This window comes from Sander vitreus, chromosome 10 (assembly GCF_031162955.1).
Source record: "Sander vitreus isolate 19-12246 chromosome 10, sanVit1, whole genome shotgun sequence".
Taxonomy (NCBI): domain Eukaryota; kingdom Metazoa; phylum Chordata; class Actinopteri; order Perciformes; family Percidae; genus Sander; species Sander vitreus.
Window position 1 is genome coordinate 22,205,536 of NC_135864.1, and position 21,149 is coordinate 22,226,684.

The 21,149-nt window shown below is 42.0% G+C and overlaps 1 protein-coding gene across 1 annotated transcript; it reads left to right on the forward strand.

The window, feature by feature from the left end:
- Nucleotides 1-3,264: 3,264 nt before the first annotated feature.
- synpo (synaptopodin) lies at nt 3,265-19,776 on the forward strand. The gene is made up of 4 exons (XM_078260950.1): nt 3,265-3,425; nt 6,985-8,337; nt 13,009-15,077; nt 17,087-19,776. The coding sequence occupies exons 2-4, from the start codon at nt 8,169-8,171 to the stop codon at nt 18,299-18,301; spliced, it is 3,453 nt and encodes a 1,150-aa protein (XP_078117076.1). The 5' UTR covers nt 3,265-3,425; nt 6,985-8,168; the 3' UTR covers nt 18,302-19,776.
- Nucleotides 19,777-21,149: the final 1,373 nt, after the last annotated feature.

Sequence of the window (21,149 nt, forward strand, 5' to 3'; positions counted from 1 at the left end):
GTTTGGGCTCAGGCTCAGTCTGTGTATTAGTGCACTGGGGCTCCCACCGTATGCTTCTGCTGCTGTGGGTCTAAGTCTGCCAAACACATACAGTTCATAAATGAATGCACACACACACAATGTAGATGCACACACACAACAACAAAATGACTCCAGGGTGCACTAGCAGCTCAGATGCCCTGCCCAGCCTGTGGAAGAAATTTAGACCACTAAACTATGTCGTAGTGGGACTTGTGCTACGATGGAGTATATTTAGTGTATATATTGAATTTGGGGAGTTTGTGTGGGTTGAATATATTAGCTGGCGCCAGGCTGGCATCCAAGCTAGAAATTAGCAGAGGTGGAAGACATCTTGTACTTAAAGGACAAATCTGGTGCAAAATGAACCTTAAAAACACGTGTACCGAGTCGGCCGTTCTCTGGGATATGTTTTCATGCTAATCGAATGTGACCAGTTTTAGCGCAAAACGGTTGACTACATGTGTTATTAACCCCTAGGTTCATTTTGCGCCGGATTTGTCCTTAGTACAAGAGTACTTAAAAGTAGTAAAAGTCATTCATTACATTTTTTACTTGAGTAAAACTACAAAAGTATTAGCATCAAAATTTACTTAAAGTATTAAAAGTAAAAGTACTCATGCAGAATCGCCCCTTTCATATTATATTATTGGATCACTGATGCATGAATGTGTTTTGAGCTGTTGGTGGGGCTAATTTCAAACTATAACAATTTATTTGTTGATTATATTTTGTCTCATTAATCTGAATCTGTAAGGTAAATAGTAACTCCATCCATCGTCGTCCGCTTATCCGGGGTCGGTAAATAGTAACACAAGTTAGTAAATAAATGTAGTAGAGTAGAAGTATGAAGAAGCAGAAAATGAACATACTCAAGTAAAGTACCTTAGTATTGTACTAAAGTACAGTACTTGAGTAAATGTACTTAGTTACTTTCCACCACTGGGAATTAGACTTTTGGAGTGTCTCTTTCTAATGAAGCCTTACAGTAGTTTACATCATCAAACCACAAGTGGACACACCCTCATTTGACCAGGCTTTATTCATCTCTGCTTCAGACCACAACACCCTCTGAGGTAGTTTATGAGAAATACAGATGTCTGGTTGACTGAAAATAAACAGAGGCAGCACTGAAACATGAGTGTGCCTTAACCGAATTAGTCCTACATACATACCGTATCCCAGAAGATTGGTAATCAACACTGTCGGTATGCAGTTGTACTCTTATTAGATGTGAGCTCGACTGAGTTGCGCAGCATTATCAATGAGAAACATCTACACATCAAAACAGCCACAAGCATGGTGAATATTCTCTCTTTCTCTCTCTGTGTTTATACTGAAGCTGTGCCTTTGAACAGCCCCATGGCTGTATCCCATTACATCCAGAGGGATGAGCTAAGGGTTGGTATGGTGAGCAAAAAAGCAGAGAGGGGCCTGTGTATGATTCTAATCAATGCAGGCCTCGGCTGTAGCCAACGCTTTCTAATAACTTCTGTAGATGGATCCGACTTGAGAGGGAATGCAAACCAGATCTCTTAGGAAATTCCACAACACTCTCTTTGCAGCAAAAGCCCCTCTTCTGAAGGAATGTGCGCCTACATTTCCCCTCCGCTCCCTGCTCTCCCACACACACAGCTGCCCTTCAGAGAGACACGCCAAAAGAGCACAGGCCACTGAAAAGGCAGAGGGGGAAAGGAAAGATAGACACCGCTGCTAAAGTCTGCTCTCTCAGCTGCATGGGGTCTTGCACATATAAACATGTCAGGAGATGTTGGAGCAAAGGAGAGCGTACACAGGAATGGTGATGAAGAGAGAGAGATGGAAGGGGGGAAATAGGAATAAGTAGCCTAAAGTGAGACTATAAAGAAAGGAAATATAGAGATAAGGAGAAGGAAAATCGATCTGGGCTGACAGATGTGAGGAAAGAGAAGAAAATGACAGAAGAATACAGAGAGGAAGAGCGAGAGCAGAGGGAAGGAGTGTTTAAGGAGAAGAGGCAGTGCTAAGACGTTACTTAAAGTAGCCTTGAGGTGATGGATTGTCTGAGCAGTTTAGCAGCACCATCCATCTGGTGAGGAAAGCTGGTGAAAAAGAAAAGGTCAGATAAACAAATTACATCAAAATCCTTACCAAAAACAGCTTCAGAGTCATAAAAAATACTGGAGAATGCTTTGAAAATGATCCAAACTGATTTGAGAAGTAGAGGTTGGTAAACTCTGTGTGACCTACTGTTTGAAAGAGTGGTGAACCGCAAGCAGAGTAACTGCACCATTAAGTAAAGTTAGCTTATCCTATGTCTGAAAGGAGATTAAGATGATACTCCTAAATCTCAGCAGCTGTTCAAGATACATTTTTTTTTTTCCACTATACGACTCAGCCATGCAGTCCCACAGCCAGTCCTCATCTGAGGGCCTTCAGGATTCAATGATGTTAAAGATGAGCGAAATACATCCAAATGTTTCTCTGCAGAAAACTGCAGATATAAAAGTCTAAAAATCGAAACATTTCTAAGCCTCAGACACTGTCTCATACAGTAAACCAGATGTTACTGACATTTCATGGCTCTTTTGAATAAATCAACGTTTGGAGATCAGAAGTTCATTAGCGAGGATCATAATTTTAGGATTAACATCCCTGCAGAGTGGCTAAAAGTTGTGTACCATACATCAAAAATGAATGTAACTGTCCATGAGTTGTGTGTTCTGAGCAATCTGCACACATGGTAAAAAGCCCTGTAGTTGTAGTTGATGTTTCTTGTCTTAAGTCTGTGTTTGAGTTGTATTATTCAAAAGCAGCCAAGGACTGCATCCACAATTTCTGTGGGTTTAGCAGGAACTTTGTCCACATTTTTCTCGCATAGTTTTCACTCTTTATTTGGATTTCTCTTCTCGGTGTGCACGGCGGGAAAATGAGTTAAGAAAGGAAAAGGGGAGGGGGGGGGATGTTGAGGGGCACTGGTCCCTCAACATCCCTGTGCTGAATATGAAAATATATTATAGCATAATGTGTTCAGTATGCAAGCTTGAAGGAAACCATATGAAAAGATCCCAGACAAAGAGCCTTCTGTGTTCCAACTGACCCCCTCCCACCCTCATCCTTCGTCTGCTTCAATTGAGAGAGAGAAGGGAGAGAGAGAGAGAGAGAGAGAGAGAGAGAGAGAGAGAGAGGGAGAGAGGAGAGGTAAAAGGGGGAGTTGTGTGTGCAGAGTTGTAGGAACTGAAAAGGGGCAGTACACACACTCGCTGCCTCACACAGCCAGACCCACTGGAGTACAGGTGAGCAACATGACTAAACCAACACACACCAAACAGGAAGGAGCACTGAATGCTGGAATTTTATCTGTCGCTGTGAAACTGTGATTGCTGCAGACCTTGTCACCTGCAGCCCATTGTATTTAGCTTTATGGGGTAAGGACACTATCTTTGTTTGGAGAGGGAGAGAGAGTGCAGGGGAAATGCAGTGAACTGAAGCAGAAGAGGAGGGAAACTTTGAAAGTCTTTGTTTGAGTGGATGACAAACATCTGTGGCCGCTGTTTTTCCCCCCTCGGTGCAGGCTGCAGACTTGCAGAAGGAGGTTGACTGGCTACATTAGCACTGTGGTCACTGATATCCGAGCCTATTGTCCTGACCGTATGGAGCCTGCTGTGTAGCCAGGTTATAGACTTGAACTGCACTGTGTAACATTAGATGGTGTATCCAATGAAAGACCTGGCTGGAGCTGTATTGACTTACATATATAAGTAATTGTTTCCTGTTAACACAACAGGTGAGGCCCATTAACTGCTTTACAGGGGGGCAACTGTAGGTTTTTTTCAGCCATATGTTACCATAGATATATTCACTAATGATACCCGTTTAGTCTGCTGTGACAGAAGGTGCTTTGAAACTGTAGAAAACTTGTTTTGCCAAATGTCTTACTGTGAAGAGAATAACAATGCTTAAAGTCAGTACCACCCAGGAAATAATTCCCACAGCATTTATACTGTTTGCACACATTTTAAATTTTTTTAAAAGTGCTTGTACTTTCCCCCTTTGATGTCTAACAGTTTAGATCAGATGTTTGAGAAGGTTCCCCCCTCTTGGCACCAGATCATACACACCTACTTACAGTTTTTATCTTTGCCTCTTGATGTTCTCCACCTGTGACTCTGAGACTAGGATGAGCTCTACATGAAGTAGTCACTTTATTACAAGGTTCTCCTCTGCATGATTTATGATTGCACCATTCATAAAAGTGGAAAGGGAAACAGAGACATTTGTGACTTTTATAGGAGTCTGTGCCTTGCGGTGTGTGTTAGATGTCAGTCATCAGCCAGCACAAGCAGAGGCATGTTGACTATCACAGCCTCCTGAGGAATTATGAACCAGGAATGCCAGTTTTGGAGCACTACCCAAAATTATTTTGTAGTGCTGTGAGGGCCCTTGAATGGTTCTTTGTCTGAGCAAGAGCGAGAGCAAAGGGCCTTGCTAAAGCCTTCAGCATTTACGGCTGAATGGTTTTTGCTTGCCATACTGTAAAGGATCTGGGCAAAAAGGAAAGAGATAACAGATGCACAGGAGCTCTGCCCTGAAGGGATTCAATCGTAAAGGCTTGCCAGTCAATGTTGTGACCAGATGCCTCATTATAAGCTTGGTAACTGATACACTTTTAGTCTTACAGTAGGTGGAATGCACACTCACCTGACATCCACACATCTCACATACACCAACACATATGCGCCCAGAGCAACTGATGATGTACAGATTCCATACCTGAGGTGAAAATGCATGTAGTGCATGAGTTATAAGGTGGCTGACATGCTGTCTACAAGTTGGCTATTGATGCAGATGTGTAATAAATGAACAAGACAACGGCCATGAGGGACAAATGAATGATTACAGTTTGTACGGCTGCCAAAGCCATTTTTTTTGTGCGTCATCACTATGCGAGACAAGCTGCAGAGAGCTGTGGGATAGATTTGCTGTCCACGTATGGATCCATCATGCATTGACGATGTACAGGAACTCTGTGATTACACACCAAAGTGGCCTACGGGCCAGACTGTAAATGATATCCCTGGCTCTAATCATGGAGGTCAATGGGTGGCACAGGAAAGCTGTATGGGGGTGGGACAGGTGTGCACTGTAAAACAAAAACAAAAAAATATTATGAACTTGAATGTAATTGGAGGGTGGGGGGAAAGAAGGATGACATCAGATCTCAGGTATGGCAAGTAGATAAAATCAGTTGGAGTGGGGTAGATATCACAAATACAACAAGAAAGCTGGATATTATTAACAAGCTGGGACCAATGAAAAAAAAAAGGATTTCGGCAGGATTTCAAAAGTCCATATGTCAGAGTTTTTTTTGAGCCAAGTCTGCATCTCTGCTCATGTCAGTGTTGAGTATCCTACAGCTGTTCTTTGTCAGGCGGTTAACAAATATTTGCAGACTGGATCAAAGACAAGTAATCAAACCATATTTTAATCAATCAAGTGTTAGGACACGCCCTCAACATATGTTCACCTCTCTGTTCTCATCGATTACAGTAAACATGAAATCTTGGAACAACAAAGACAACTGTGAATAAAGAAAATGTAGCGTGATGAGGTGCTAATCTAAAAGGACAATGTCAGTCTCTGCATTAGATCCAGATAGATCCAAACACATCTGGGGGAATCAAAGAGTTGTTGTCAGTGTGTCTAAACAATACCGGCCTTCATCCCTTCTCACTTGACACGATCACGCCAGTAAGTGTTGTTTCTTTTCAGGAGGGAGGTGGGGCAGTGTTTTGTTTGGGTTGATTGTTTTCAGGAGGCCCATCAGCACTCCTCCTACAGACTGTCATGACTCAGCTGTCATGTCAGAGGGAGAGCGTCTCTACACAAAACAATCTTCATGGGATGCAAACAAGTTCACACCTTTCAGAAAAAGGTGAATGTGAGCGTGGCTGCTATGCCTCTAAGGAAAATAATGATTATGTGTGTAGCTCTCTGCACAGCGCTCCCACTCCTGAGTGTTACAGTGGTGACTCAGGAGCAAAAACAAATGCCATCAGCTTCAAGGAGAGGCAAGTCTGATCAAGGAGAGAGACGTGCAAACACTGGCTTATCATTACAAACTTTGCCAGTGGGGATTATTAGCTTTGAAGGGGGAACATGACACTGTGGATCTAATGAAAATGCTTTATCACATGAGAGGGATGGATGCCACAGATGTCAGTGTAGGACATTTACATCTTTGTTTGTTTCTTTACTCATTGCTGCGTGGAAATCTTTAATCCACATTCACTTTCTCAGTATTCTGTATCTCATCACAGACCCCGAGGCAGAGAAAAGCTCTTTTTTGGGGGCAGGTTTAATACACATTTCTGACCTTAAAGCATTAATAAATTGTGGCCTTCTTCCGTCTTCGGAGACATCACAGAGAACAGAGTTTATCACGTTCAGACATTTATAAAGGCGTCTCCTCACTTCCTTTTCCACCCTTTTAGTCTGACTACAGTTCAAAGTGAGAAGGCTGATCTTCATCTTTGAAGACAGAGAATTGGACTTCAATTGTCTCAAAAATGGACAGGTTGAGATTTATGCTTTTTGGAAGTAAACCAATGTTCACTAAAAGTATCAGATAAGCCACTGTTCTTTCTTTTTGGAGTCACCCTCTCCAATTTGTAAAAAACTGCCGACTCTCTGTCAGCACAAAGGTCAGGTCATTTGGATTGCTTTCTTGAAATCATCACAGATAATACTTTAAATCCTGTACAAAGCAGTGGGTTGAAACTCATGTCATTACACAAAGGGTGATGATGGAAAACTCAAGTAGGATTTTTGTACCAGCTGTTTGCCAAAGCTGCTGATTGCCAGAGTTGTGGGTATATGTTACATTCGGCTTTTGTCTTTGCAAATGTCACATTTAAATAGCATCGGCCTAATTGAAGAAAAGTGTCCATAACTGAATTTAAACCTGCATATGTCTCTTTATTGCAGGTGGTTCTGGACAGAAAATGGACACGGAGAGGAATTAGTCAATCATCTACAGCTGAAGTTTGGTCCACCAAACTAAAACTGTTTTTTACAGACTGGGGGAACAATCAGAACCCAGACAAGGAGCAAAACAAACAAACTGACAATCTGAATGGTGGCGCTGCCAACCGCAGAATTTCTTTATTCATGATGAATTCTTAGTTGTAGTGTGCCGATGCATTTCAGTATTAATCAAAACTACCACCAGAAGAAATGAGAACTTTCCTTCTCAATTGTGGTTTTGTGAATAAACAAAAGAACAACATTGATTATCCTTCCTTTAGAGGCTGTGTCTGGCTTTAATGTATAAGAAATAACACAGAACACCAGAGGAAAGCAACTTTATTTGAATATATTGGAGCTCTGAATACCAAACAGTCTCTGGAATGACCTTCCCAGAGTGCAATGTTATTCCTCACATGCACCTAACAGCAGGAAGCTGCCATATACACAGTTCCCCTTCACGTCACTGAAGAGTTATGATCTCCAAGATAAAGGGCTGATCCTTTTCTCCGAAAGAAAAATAATCTGCAGGCTGGAGATTGGGACACAGACGAAAAGCATGTTTTGGTGACCAAAATAGCCGAGGAGGAAGAGCAACGTCTGGGAAAGAAAAAAAGGAGTATTGGAGAGATGCGAATAGAGAAGACTGTTTCTCAGCCCTTTTTGCCAGATTTTCAACAGACCACAACAAACTTGTGCAATTTTCATGGCAGTTGTCCATGGGAACTCATCCAAGGCACATCGGAGCTGATCCTCCTGGGAGGTCCTGTTAGATCGAGAATAATACTTGATTAACACCAAAGTAAGAGTACACTTTTTCCATCAAATTTCAGCTGACTGCAAGACAACATTTGGAAGGATTATTGCTGAAAGGGGAGCCAAAACCGGAAGCAGCAACTTGGAAAGCTAAGCTACTCCTTTCCTTTATCCCCTGTTTGTTCCCTTGTCCATTTTGTGTGTGTTTTCTTGTTTTTCCAAACATATTCACTTCCTGCCAGCAAGGACTAAAACTTTCATCTTCCATCTGGAACGACAGTTTCATCTTATCAGGAGAGAAGATTGAGCTTGACTGGAACGAAACACTCACATATCTCCCTGCCGAGGGCTTTTGTTTTTTCTGCAAGCAGAAGCATTTTACCGTGGCGATGGAGATGGAGAAGGGACATACGTCTATCAGGAGAGGAGTGAGCTGGAGTCCAGGAGGATTGAGAAAACCTCTGCAGGCAACACAAAACATGCATACTCCTGGGACAGAGTGCAATGCATCACGGGAGACAACAGGATTAAACAACGAACAGATGAGCCGGAAAACAAGTAAGTGTTTGTTTATCTGGCGTTTGCCGTCCTTATTCGGGGAGCCCAGGCAGCAGCAAGAAAGTGTATTGTTACTATGTTACTTCATTACACAGAAATACTGTGGTTGTAAATACATTTCCGGTGGTTTGTTTGCAGTGCTGCCTTAATGCTACAGTGTGGCTTGAACTGCAGTATATCATCATATCAGAAAACCTATAACTAAGGGTGAGTAGACAGCAAATAGAGAAAACAGGCAGACCTGCCTCCTCAGTGCAACTTGACACAGCGAAGCTCTCTATGAAACATCTGTTTCCATGCCGTAAAAATACAGGCTGCCCAATGGAAATGCAATCATGCATCAGTGCTAAAGGCCAGTCTTAATATACAACACAGCCACTGACAATAATGGGCTAACTTAGGGAAAAAGCTGTTTGGAAACTTCTTCAGACGTTTCTTTTACTTTCACAGCTGTCAGCCCCCAAATTAGTATGAAAAACAGAGGAGTTCACACTAATAATAACACTAACAGCATGTTGTTGTTAGATGGCAAAATGGAAAAACACTGAAACAAATACTCAGCTGGAAAGATAATTACCTCTGGGCTGTGACAAGTCTGTCAGATATAATATTCAAAGAGAGTTAAAAAACATTGTGTTGTGAGGAAGCACAACAAAAAGGTCATGGCCATCAGATAACCTGATATAGATCTATAGCCTCTCTACCTCCAACACTGTTCCCATCACTCATTACTCACTAATTAGTTTCCTCAAATGGAACACAGATCACCCAAAAACAACACAAGCACAGTCAATAGTCGACTGCACCTCTGCAGAGACATTTCGTAACCCACAAAAGTAACGCTACGAGCAGCAGAGCTTGGTCTTTTATTTCCCCACTGAGAGTTTTAAGTCACATTCAGTCGGGTAAAAACCCCAGGACCCCTGTTAATCCTTGTCTTTCCATACCGCTTCACACATCACCCACGGGGGCCGGTGCTGTCATCCTGCTCACCCCACAGCCATCGTCCGGAGAAAGATAACATCCGACAGGGTAATCTGACCTTTGATACACAAATGCAGGGTTGGCCCCCTGATTTAAATCCTCCCTCTGTGGGGGCAGTTTGCCGTCCGCTCTCACCCACGCAGGGATGAGGGGATGGGACGGAGGGCAGAGGGATGAGGTAGGGAAAGAAAGAGGGGGTGAACAATGAGATGTGGAGGCTCTTGCATCATTGCCGAGGGCTGAGTTTTGTCTCTGCTGGAGGACAGGAAATTCCTATTGTGCGCTTGCAGGTTGGAGCTTAGGGCCCAGACGGTTCAGAGAGGGCAGACACTTGGTTGGGGAGAGTGCACAATAAACATACACTTACATGGTGATATCCAGACAGACAGACACGGAAGGCAGCAGAGGTCAGGAGCTGGATCTCTGGAGTCTTAGTGGTCTAATCCATACATACTGAAGTATCTTTGGTCAGACACTTCTTTGCCATCACAGGACATTAGACAGAGATAAGCCGCTCAATACTTGCCATTGATTGGACACCTTTCCAGAACTGTCAAAACAAAGGGAAGTCTGCGTGTGCAACTAGGAAAACATTAATACTTTGACAACAGAAGCCCTGAGCTCTTTCCTTAGAGGCATATGTCTCCGTTTTTTATAATTACTGGGAACTCTGTGGAGGTGGAGGTGCACATTTGAAAAAGTGAAACCGAGCTGGAGGCTGAATGACAGACAGCACAGCCTCCAGCTACAGACCACCTCCCTCCCTGCCTGTGTGCCTGCCTGTGTGCCGGGACTGCGGAGAAAAAGAAATCCGATCCCGTGTCTCGCAGCAGAAAGGGGGTGTGAAGCGATCAGACGCAGTTAAATTGAAAACTCTTGTGGAAGTACAACAAAACAGCGGAGCTCTGATTTTGAACACGAAAAAGGTAAGGGATCAGGCACTGAGCAAGATCAATTCAACGTTCAGCTAACTTTGAGGAAACTGGAGAACCCGTGTTTGCCGGTTTTGTGAAGATATAGCCTATGACTTGTTAGTAGTTAGTTTTTTTTTTTTTTTGTAACTGAAGACATCGGCTACCATCTAGTCTATAAACTTCAGGTGATTTGTTTCTCATAAATGAATAAATAAAAAAGATAACCGAAGTCATTGAACTTTTGAACTGTTCTGTGTCATAATGTTCTTATGAGATCTGTAACATGCGCTGTAACTTAAAGAACATGAATTCATTTCTTCAACCCAAATGTATTTCCGTTAATTGGTTGTTGATTAACATCTCCATTGGTTTACATATTAGGCTACTGGGAATGCCAAGGTGTCATTTAATCAGATAATGACCAACTTTTTCTGAACAAATGTACTCAACTTAAACAAAAGGCCACATTCCATAAAGAGTAAGCTATCACTTGTTTTCACTATTTCGGTCAATTCTATGAATCACTGATAGGATTTGCACCTGCGTGTTACTTGATAACCAGTCTGGCTGGCTCCCACTAGAGGTACTAAAGGTGTTTACAGTGAGGGAGCATTTCATTTCAAGCCTCACTGCTCCGGCTCTGGTATAAACAGGTAGTCTGAATTATAATAATGAAATAGCCAATAAAAATGTCATTTGGGCCTGTGGTGGAACTGCCACCCATGTTGATGAAAGGCACTGAGTATTCAATAAGTATACCGTGTGGTAGGTTCTCTGCAGCGGTCTATAAAGGAAGGTGATTAATGCTCATGTCAATAGTGGTGAGAGGACTGCTTGTTTAAAGGGTTGTGTAATAATGCTTTCATACTTATTATATTGTTGTCACAAATATGTAAGGTGGTTGATATATCTCCCTCTAATAGTGTCACATTCTGTCTTTCCTCTGTCTGTGTCAGGTTGATTGATTAACCACAGTTGATGCTGACATTGATGTATTTCCCTGCAGCCATAACCACCGCCATCATCAAAGGGTATCATTTAAAATGCACTGCAACTGTTCATAATCCAAATTGGCCCTATTGTCCCTCTTTATATATTAGAACAATGAAATGATATATGCTATTGAAATATAGATTCAGAATCAGAATCAGAAAGGGTTTTATTGCCAAATACGTTTTTTAACACATACAAGGAATTTGTTTTGGTGTTGTTGGTGCACGTCACACATTCTCTAGATGGAATATTAAACAATATAAGTATAGGTATAAACAGTATAAGTATAAGTATATGTACACAGTATGTATTAAATTAAATTAAAAATAAAGATAGAAATAAAAAAATAAAAATGAAGAGCAAAGAGCATTAGAGCAGAGAGAGAACAGTAGCATGAAGAGCCAGGGGTGGAGAGTCAGGGTGGATTCATGTAAAAGGAACTCGTGGGTCACCTACAAAGAGTTAATTATATTTTTGTGAGGGCAGACTGAAAGTCTGTAAAATCAATGACAGATGCATATTATTCCTTTTTACCAGGGACAAGATCATGTTAGCTTTATACTCTGTGCCAGGAAAAACTGCATGCAGAATGAGCTCTATAGGAAAGTTTTACAAGTGATTGACTTACTTATAATCATTGTGATTGGCACATGGTTAGATCAAATAATGTAGCTGTCTGGATCCGTCACCTTATTAATGAAGAAAAAGTCATGGCTGTGCCAGCTGTCTGACAAACCTCCTGGAGAGACTGATTGAATATATTCCACCAGTCAGAGTTGCATACATTAGATGAATAACCTACCAGATGTGTCACCACAACCAGTTATTCTGCTTTAAAATCTCAATCAGAGACTCATAACTTACGGTTTTTATTCTGTTTATAAAAAGGCAAAGATGCAGCTTTGATTTTCCTCTTGTGAACTTTGACGCATGGTGTAGTCCCTATATTTAAGGTGGGAACACTTGATTGTATAGTATGTTTATAGACAGCCGTCCAAAGATGTCATTTTTGGAAGCCGTAGATTGTAAAAGTGGTCTATTAAGGGTTCGAGCTGCAGTATTGCACAAATTAAGTACAGAGAGAAACCAAAGGCATGTTGGAAGCTCAGGCAGGGAGTTTTCTCAGCGGTGGAGGAATGCTCAGGGAGGGACTACTGCAGATGGCAGAGGAAATAGCTCCGCTGCCTGGAATGGAGCTCTTAAGCTCAGATAAACAAACAGTCAATTTGAACATAGACATCATTTCAAGGTAATCAGCAAATCTGCAACATCAGTGTAAGCCATGATTGACAACAATTTATTTTGGTACTGTAGGAGACATTGACCTATATTTTTTTTATTAACTTTATTCAACAAGCTTATTAAAACGTTTTTCCGCCTATATACATCTGTTAGATCTTTGTCTGCTGAGTCAAGTGTCCACAAAGCCAATTTTTCTCGCTGGATTATTTGGAATCAAAAGCGCTGCAAAGAAAAATCAAAACCATATGGTGCATAAACAAAGTTTTTAAAGAGAATATTTAATCCCAGACTTGTTAAAAATTTGTCCTTGCTGGTTTTCTCTATTTGTACATAAAAGCAGTTTGGTGAGCTTTAATAAGATGTTGAGGGTTGTCTTTGTTTAAACAGCAGTTGCAGCACATTGCTAAGTCTCCCAAAGTTATGGTCCATTTTATCATAAATCAAACATCTCTGTTGTGAAGGGGAAAAAGTCAATCAATCTCTTGTTTCTCTCATTGATCAGGCTGTCCACTTTATCTCCTTGTCTCTTTCACTCCAGATCTGACCAGGAGCGCCAGTTTATCAGACAAGGAGCTAAAGGAGGCTCGTGTCAGGAGTCAGATCATCGCTGCACAGCTCACCGTCCCTTCCAACTCCGCCTCCAGAGGCGTGCAGCTCTTTAACCGGCGCAAGCAAAGGGTCAGCGCCTTCACGCTCGAAAGCTGTGGAGAGGGGTCAGGGGAGAGCAGAGCTGAGAATGTGAAAACAAACCCCTCATTTAACAAACTAACATGGGCAGAGAGGAGCACTGAGGAAAAGGATAGAGATCTGAACTTTAAGAATAGTGCTGCCAATTCAGTCTTGTCACCACCTGGGAGAGTACATTCAGTGGGTGGTATCATGGAGGAACAAGGTAAGGATTTCTACAAGGAAGACGACATGGAGGACAGTGTTATCCAAGAGAGACATTTCCTCCCTGTCAAGGAAGAGAAGGAGGAAGATGATAATGCAAGAGATAAAATCCATGAGGAGGACAAAGTCAAGGATGAAATTCCCCCTGGAAGTCATTATACTAGTCCAGTTCTGATGGGGCATGCTGAAGGTGAAGCAGCGATAAATGGGAGCCACACAGGGCCACTTCCCACTGGAAAGCTTCATAATGGCTGCCACAGTACCTCTGGACCTGAGAGGGTGTCTGTTACCACATCCAAGCAGACAAGCACCATCATCAATCGAACTGCCAGGCCCTTTTTCTCGCCGCTGACAGTGCAGTCTCCAGAGGCAGTCAGCCCGGTCATGGACATTCCCCCTTCTCCTTCTTACAACACTCCTCCTCTCCCTGCTTTCACTGCTCCTCAACCTTTGGCGTTCTCACCTCCGCCTCCGCCTCCGTCATATCCCACACCTCCTCTACCGGCCTTTACAAGCCAACCCACGCAGGCCTACTACTCCAGTCCACCTACTATGTCTCCTGTCATGTCTCCTTCCTCCCCGCCACCATCTCAATTCCCTGTGTCTTCTGTATCTCAGTACCCACCCATGCCCCATTATGGCCCTCCCACAGCCCCAAAGCCCTCCACCTTCATTCCTCAGCCTGCTGGAGAGAGGATGCCGATAGCACCAATCAAAACAGGAATACTTGAGGAGGGTGCTGCTAGAAGGGGAAGTAGGAAAGCAATGTTCACATTCAAAGAGAAGACAGTGGTGGCTCCGAACCCTGAGCTGCTCTCTCTGGTGCAGGGGGTGGATGAAAGGAAGAAGCAAGGATGTAGATCTGTGCCTGAGCCAGCATCCGAGGAAGAGTTGCTGGCGCTGGGTGCAGAGGCCTCCAACTTCCTCGCCAAGGAAGAGGACAGGGCAGAGGAGGCAAAAGCTCCAGAGTGGGCTTCCTGCCTCAAGACCTCCAGGACTCGTCCGAGGGCAGAGCACAGACCAGAGCAGACCCTCACCAATGTATCAGGAAAGGGGGCTGAGCTGTTTGCCAAGCGTCAGTCCAGGATGGAAAAATACGTTGTTGAGAAGCAAAATGCAGCACAAATTAGGCCTCCTTCTCCCACCATGTCTCTGCCACCATCTTGGGTGTTTCCGTCAAACATGCCCGGCAGAGTCAAGGCCATTGCTAAAAACTCTGACATGAGTGCTCAGCTTTCACACACCCTAAAGACCCAACAAGCAGTCAATCAAAAACCAAGGGGAAAAGCTCCAGCACCAGAGCCAATTCCAGAGCCGCCTCCTTTAGAAAATGGCTGCTCCAAGATAGAGATGGACCTGTCAAGGCACCAGCCCTACCAGCTTTCCTCTTCCCTCTTCATCCTTAACCCAGTCAAGGACCCCATTAGTACCCTACCCAGAAGAGCACCACAGTCCAAGAGCCTGATATCTACCCAGTCTTTCTCTAGACAGACTTCCTTACCTAATAACGCTCCTTCTCACTACAGTACCCAGTGTATGTCTCCACAGCTGCCTCCCACAAGAGAAGCAGAATATCCACCAAATCCAGCCTATGGGCAGCCAAGGATCAGCTCTCCTATGTCGGCCTTTTCTCCAGAGCGAGTGTCCTCTCCTCGGTCAGGGGTCCAGGCACCAAGGCCCACGTTTTCTGCCAAGAAGGCAGGGATTGCCCCACAGGTGTGGAAACCCTCTCTGTACCGTTTTTAGAAAATCTGTTTACATCAGAGGGATGGTTAGAAAACTGAAACAGATTTTAGTTTAGCAAAGTAGTAAGTTAGCAAGTTTGTAGTAAATTAGCAGTTTGTTGAACTTTTCTGTTCAACTCGTTCCTTCTTCTAGTACTATCTCTTGTATTGTAGGTATATAACAGAGTGGAATCTTTTAACGTGTGGAATCCGTTTTAACCCTCACGTATCAGAAAGCAATTGATGTAATGTGTAACAACACAATAATAATTGCAGTTAGGGCCAGACCTTATCTAAGTAAATACATCCTAATTGTTAAATGAATCTCTAATTGTATTTTTCCACAGTAACAAACACATAAAGAGCAGTATTTACCCTTAAAAATGTGCCTTAATGTAATCAGATAACGTGCAAAGTCACTAAGCACGTCAGTTCTAAAATACTCTAATTTTCAATACGTTTTGAAATATGATGAGAAATAATCTCACACTTTTTCCACTTTGTCTCTCAATTCTGTGGGCACCAGGGTGATGCTGCTGCTCAACAAAGCACTTTAACAGATGGTCTGGCATCTGCTTTATGATCTATGATTTGCAATTTAATGCCGCTCACTGACGTGAAAGTTGCAGCGAGAGAACTCCTTTTATGTCTTTATGTATTCAGGATAATTTACTCTGCTTTTCAGCATTTTCTACCTAAATATATGGTGTGTACTTGGATTCTTTAATGTTTCAAATCTGCAGGCTGCATACTAATTTGCATCATGGACCTACATATATATTGTTTTTGTGACTTAAAAGAGTATTTATTTACAGGACGTCATCAATCACAGTTGTTTTAGACTACAGGGTTCATGTTTATTTCATTTCATAAACTTTGATTCACTGCTCTCTTCTGCTGTTATCCTGTCTGTTATGATTGATTTCTTTGTGTTAGCGTGAGTCTTTCCTTCTCTGATTAAAACTTTATGCTAACACACTGCTGTGACCTCTTTCTCCTTTTTCTCATTTCTTGACTTCACTGGCTTCTTTCAACCATTAATTTCACTTTAGTGTTCGTGATTTCACTTTCCTGCCTTTCTTGCAATCACTGCAAACACTTGGAACACAATAAACGTTATGCCTCCATTAAGTACACAGATAATTTGCCACAAGAGACAGATCTGTTTTGGAACACAGTATATGACCTTTAAATGAAAATCATTATTTAAGCTTGGCATTGCAAGATATCTTAGACTTTAATAAGAAGACCTGACCCTTGGTCTTGTTGGTCTTGAGGGGCTCAGACAAATGGAATGACCTTTGACCTGGGCCTTGTTTGTTCCTGACAGTTCAACAGTTCCTGAACTGTTGAAATGTGACCAGTAACATTAAACCTCAAAAGACCATCACTTCTCATGATACTGAGCACAGCAGTTCAGTCTAACACATATTATGATCATGACTGGTGTTAATTGGTAGGGTATGTGCACAAGATGAAATGCTGCTCGTGCTGCAGTTGGGTAACTTCATATCCCTGTAAAGGTTAACCACCTCAGGAAGGCCAGATGACAGTAACATGAGAGCGACACTAAAGACTGGGCCCATGGGTGCTGGCAGCCAGGCTTAATGAAGAAGAAGAAGAAGAAGAAGAAGAAGAAGAAGAAGAAGAAGAAGAAGAAGAAGAAGAAGAAAAAGAAGAAGAAGAAGGGAACACACAGAGATGACCTGAATGCCACTGGGGCTCACATTGAACACATGAATACTATTTTACCACTCCTTTATTTAGTATAATTAAAATGTGTCTTATTGAATAGATATATGGTTTGTTTTACTGTAAAATTGGTCTTTTGTGAGTTAATGCAAAACAAAATCAAAATCTTTGAATTTCCTTAATGAGGACATTTATTTATACCAAAGTTGTACAAGCATTGTACACAAATGTCTCTTTTCTTGTGTTTTGTGTTTTTAAATGTACGTTTCCAAGAATCTAAAAAAAATATTATTTGTCATCGTCCAATAGACACCAAAGGAATCCTCCCCAGTTGAAACCCCCAGTGAGACTCCCACGCCAACCAGGACGCCCAGACTCACCAGACGTTTCAACAGCCCAGAGGGCCCCGCCACTGGGACCTGGACTCCCAGCCTCCAAACTAATCGGCCCTCCACCACCATCTCTAGCCGCTCAGTTACTTCCCCTGTATCTTCTCCCAGGGGTGCAAGATGCCAATCCCCTATGGTCAGTCAGAATATCCAATTTTCCCCGGTTACCTCCACTGCAGCATCCAGATCCTCTCAAACATCTACAGCCACCTCTTCACGCTCTCTTCCTTGGGGTTCAAGGAGTCAGTCCCCAATGGTGAGCCAGAATACCCATTCCTCCAGCATCTCCTCCATTCCTGGTTCCAAACCATCGCAAACGTTTACGACTACTTCCCCTCTTTCTCCTCCTTGGGGTTCAAGATGCCAGTCCCCAATGGTCAGCCAGCATACCCAATTTTCCACTGTCACCTCAATGTCCACGTCCAGACCCCCCCAAACATCTACAGCCACATCCCCCTCTCCTCCTTGGGGATCAAGATGCCAGTCCCCTATTGTGAGCCCAAATACCCAGTCTTCCAAAATTCCCTTTGTTCCTACTTCCAGACCAACCCAAACATCTACAGCCACATCTCCTGTCTCTCCTCCTTGGGGCACACGTTCCCAGTCTCCTGCACTTTCTCAGACCAGTTTATCCTTCCCCGCCACTAAACCTCTGTACATATCTTCTGCCACCTCTCCTGTTCCCCCACCCAAAGACAGTCGATGCATGTCCCCCATTGTTAATAACCCAGACTCTAAAGCCAACCATCGCCTCCTGGCCAAGAACATCATCAATGCAGCCAAACGTAAAAACAGCCCCTCCCCTGGAGCACTGAGCGGTCACAGCCTCCCCATCTCCCCTCTGGGGAATTCCCACCATGGCTACGACTGTCACAAACCACCCATCAGCCCTTTCCAGTCACGGGCATTTGGGGCTCAGTCCCCTACCTTCACCAGCCCTCCTCCAACCCCAACGCAGAGGATCTGCTCCCCTGTGAGGCTCTACAACACTCGCTCCCTCACTGACTCTGATGCCTCTGTTGAGTCTGAAGACTCAGGCCTTCGATCGCCTGGCCTGCACTCCTACAACACCTGTCCCCGCGGCTGGGGCGGTAGCCTGAGGGTGAAGAGAACCACCGTCTCCACTGATCTGTGAGGGTGTTTCTGAAAGGCAATCAAGCATGAAATCAGTTTCATAGACTTTTGGGGCATTTGATCAACCAGTAAAGGAGTTTGTGATGGCATTTCATCAGACTAATAGAAGATACCCTTCTGTAACTTTGAATACCGATCCTGGACAATGGTAAACATTGTATCAAGGTAGTATTAGTATTTTGTATGACTCACATTCATAGCATGGACTGACAAGAACAAGCTTTTTACATAACGCAGTTGCTGTGGCTTGTACGCTTCTTACATACCATAAAGACTCAAAATACAGTAAGCAAAGATATTACACGTTCTACACCTTTACAACATACATACACTGACAGCCACTGTTCCGGTTAAATAGTGTTTAAGTAAATCTGTTTTTAATGTTATTAATGAATCATCATTATGTTTGCTGGTCTGACGCAAGTCCAAATGGGAAGAGACTTAAAAATGTTAAGGCATAGAAGGGACATATGGAATGAATAATGTATAAATATATATAGCTCATTGGACTGTACAGTAATTTGGCATTCTCATTGTATTAGTAAAGGATCAAATTTAAGGACTATTGATTTAGATTATACTGGGTAAAATGAGTTATTCTTCCATGACAAAAAAAAACAGTGGTAGATGGCGCACATGCTATTCACATTATCATACATGGTCACAGTATTCACCACAGTTTATTATCCATTTTAATCAGTGGGAAATACATCATATGCATAATTATCGCAGTGCAATATTCAATTTAACACAGCTTATGTTATGTATGTTATATGTTGCTTTATGTACCGCATTTGCTAAAACGAATGTAATCTTTACAGACAGATTGACAGAGAATGAGATGAAGAGATGAAGAGTTGTGTGTGGAGTTTCAATGGGGCATTGATGCACCTGTTCAAACACTGTTTCCATGATTCAGGAGAAAAAAAGATTCCAAAGTTTTTTTTGCCGAAGTTTAAATATTGATGAACAATTCAAAGAACAAATATTAGCCGTCAACATGCAAATGAAATGGCATATTGATTGTAGTAGTCATATTGGAGGTTAGTGTTTGTATGCGTAAGTGTTGTCGCTTTTGCTGACCACCTGTAATGTTTTTCATGAGGAACAGATTAACATATTTTGTGCCTGTACTTATTGTACAAATTGCCTGTTTGGATGAGGTTTAGGAGCAAATGCGTATGTACTGTAAGAGAAGGTACAACAAAGCGTTGTTGAAAAAAGGTTAGAAGAATGTTGTATGTTGTGAAGTATTAATCTAAGTGTTTTCGAGAAAAGGATAAGAGGAATGGATTGTATTTTAAATACATATCTCTAATGTACATTCTCTTTAACTTCTGAAGTTTCTTTTTATACTTGATTTGCACTTCTGTTCATTCCATTTCAATGGCTAAATTGGCATTGTTTAAAACTTGATTTGCTCAAACAGGTGTCATTCACAATAAAACCAGCAAATAATTATCCTACTGTTAACAATGAGATCATTCTTGCACAATTCAATACCTTGATGGTGGCAATTCGCTGTAAACCTGGCTGTAGCCTTCAAACCACATCTGGCTTTCTGTTTACACCATTCTCATTTTGCCCAGTCCTGTACCAGCACACACAACAGAGTATCCCTTCACTCCTTGACATCCATGCCAGAAGCATCAGCACATTTCTCAATATTTACTTCTGTGTGTCTTTTGAGTGACAGGGACACCAGCTACATGGTGACCTGGCTCCTTCAGCAGGATTAAGTCTATTACTGTCATGGATTGGTTTCAACCTGCGTCTCCTCTGGACAAACCAAACACAGCTGAAATCCTCAAACACAGAACATAATCATTGCATTTTTTTTAGTTTTGCAAACAGGATTTTTCTGGTTCTGTGATTGCATGCCTACATTTCATTTTCAATACAGCTAATTTTTCTCTCAATTCATAACTGTATGATGTATGAAAATGAATGCTAAATAAAGAGTGATGGCACACCAATTCAAATAATGTACATGTATGTTTGTCTCTTGTGTTATTATTAATATACTTCATAAGTAAACACCCTGTGCTGGAAAGTAATGAAAGCTGTAGTAGTATTTCTTTTCCATTTTTTAAATATACAGTACCAAATGAAACATTAATTGGGTAATTCATGGAATTAATTCATATACAACACATTTCTCCACACATGAATACTGTTAAATTAGTCTTTTGTTTATTTATGTAATTTACCCTTATTGTATTCAGAGTAAATAAGGTAAAAATATGTGACAAATTTAGGACTGCAGTAATCCTGTACAGTACCACCTAAACAAGTATTCATATTTCATCTGGTCCTTACATAACTCCTTAATGCACAGCCCCTCCATCAAAACTGTTTGACAGTTGAGTTAGTATATTTTTATGTTTAATTGTTGGATTCAGATGTTATGAATTGCCTATTTTTAGTCACATTAACAAAACAAGCTACAAACTTCTTGTAATTACAACATAATAACTAGAGGACTACCCTTTGAATAGGTTCTTAAAGTAAGTACTGACATATATGTACAGGATCACCCACCACATTAGTAGACATATTTCTTTAGTTTTACAGTCTTGTGTCATACTTCCCTGTCAGTGCAACATCCTACATAGCCAATGTGATAGTTAGAGGGCCTGAAATGTCCCTTACAGCAACTCCTCAGGGTGAAAAGAAAACTAAAGCCACATTCATCACAGGTTCATAGACTGCCATCTGTAGGACTCCAGACAGAAGTTCAAATGAGGCAACACTGAACTGTTTGAGTACACATGCAACTGTTTCTAAAAAGAAACATTTCACATATCTAATGATCTATATATTTTAAAGGATGTATCAAAGTAATGAAA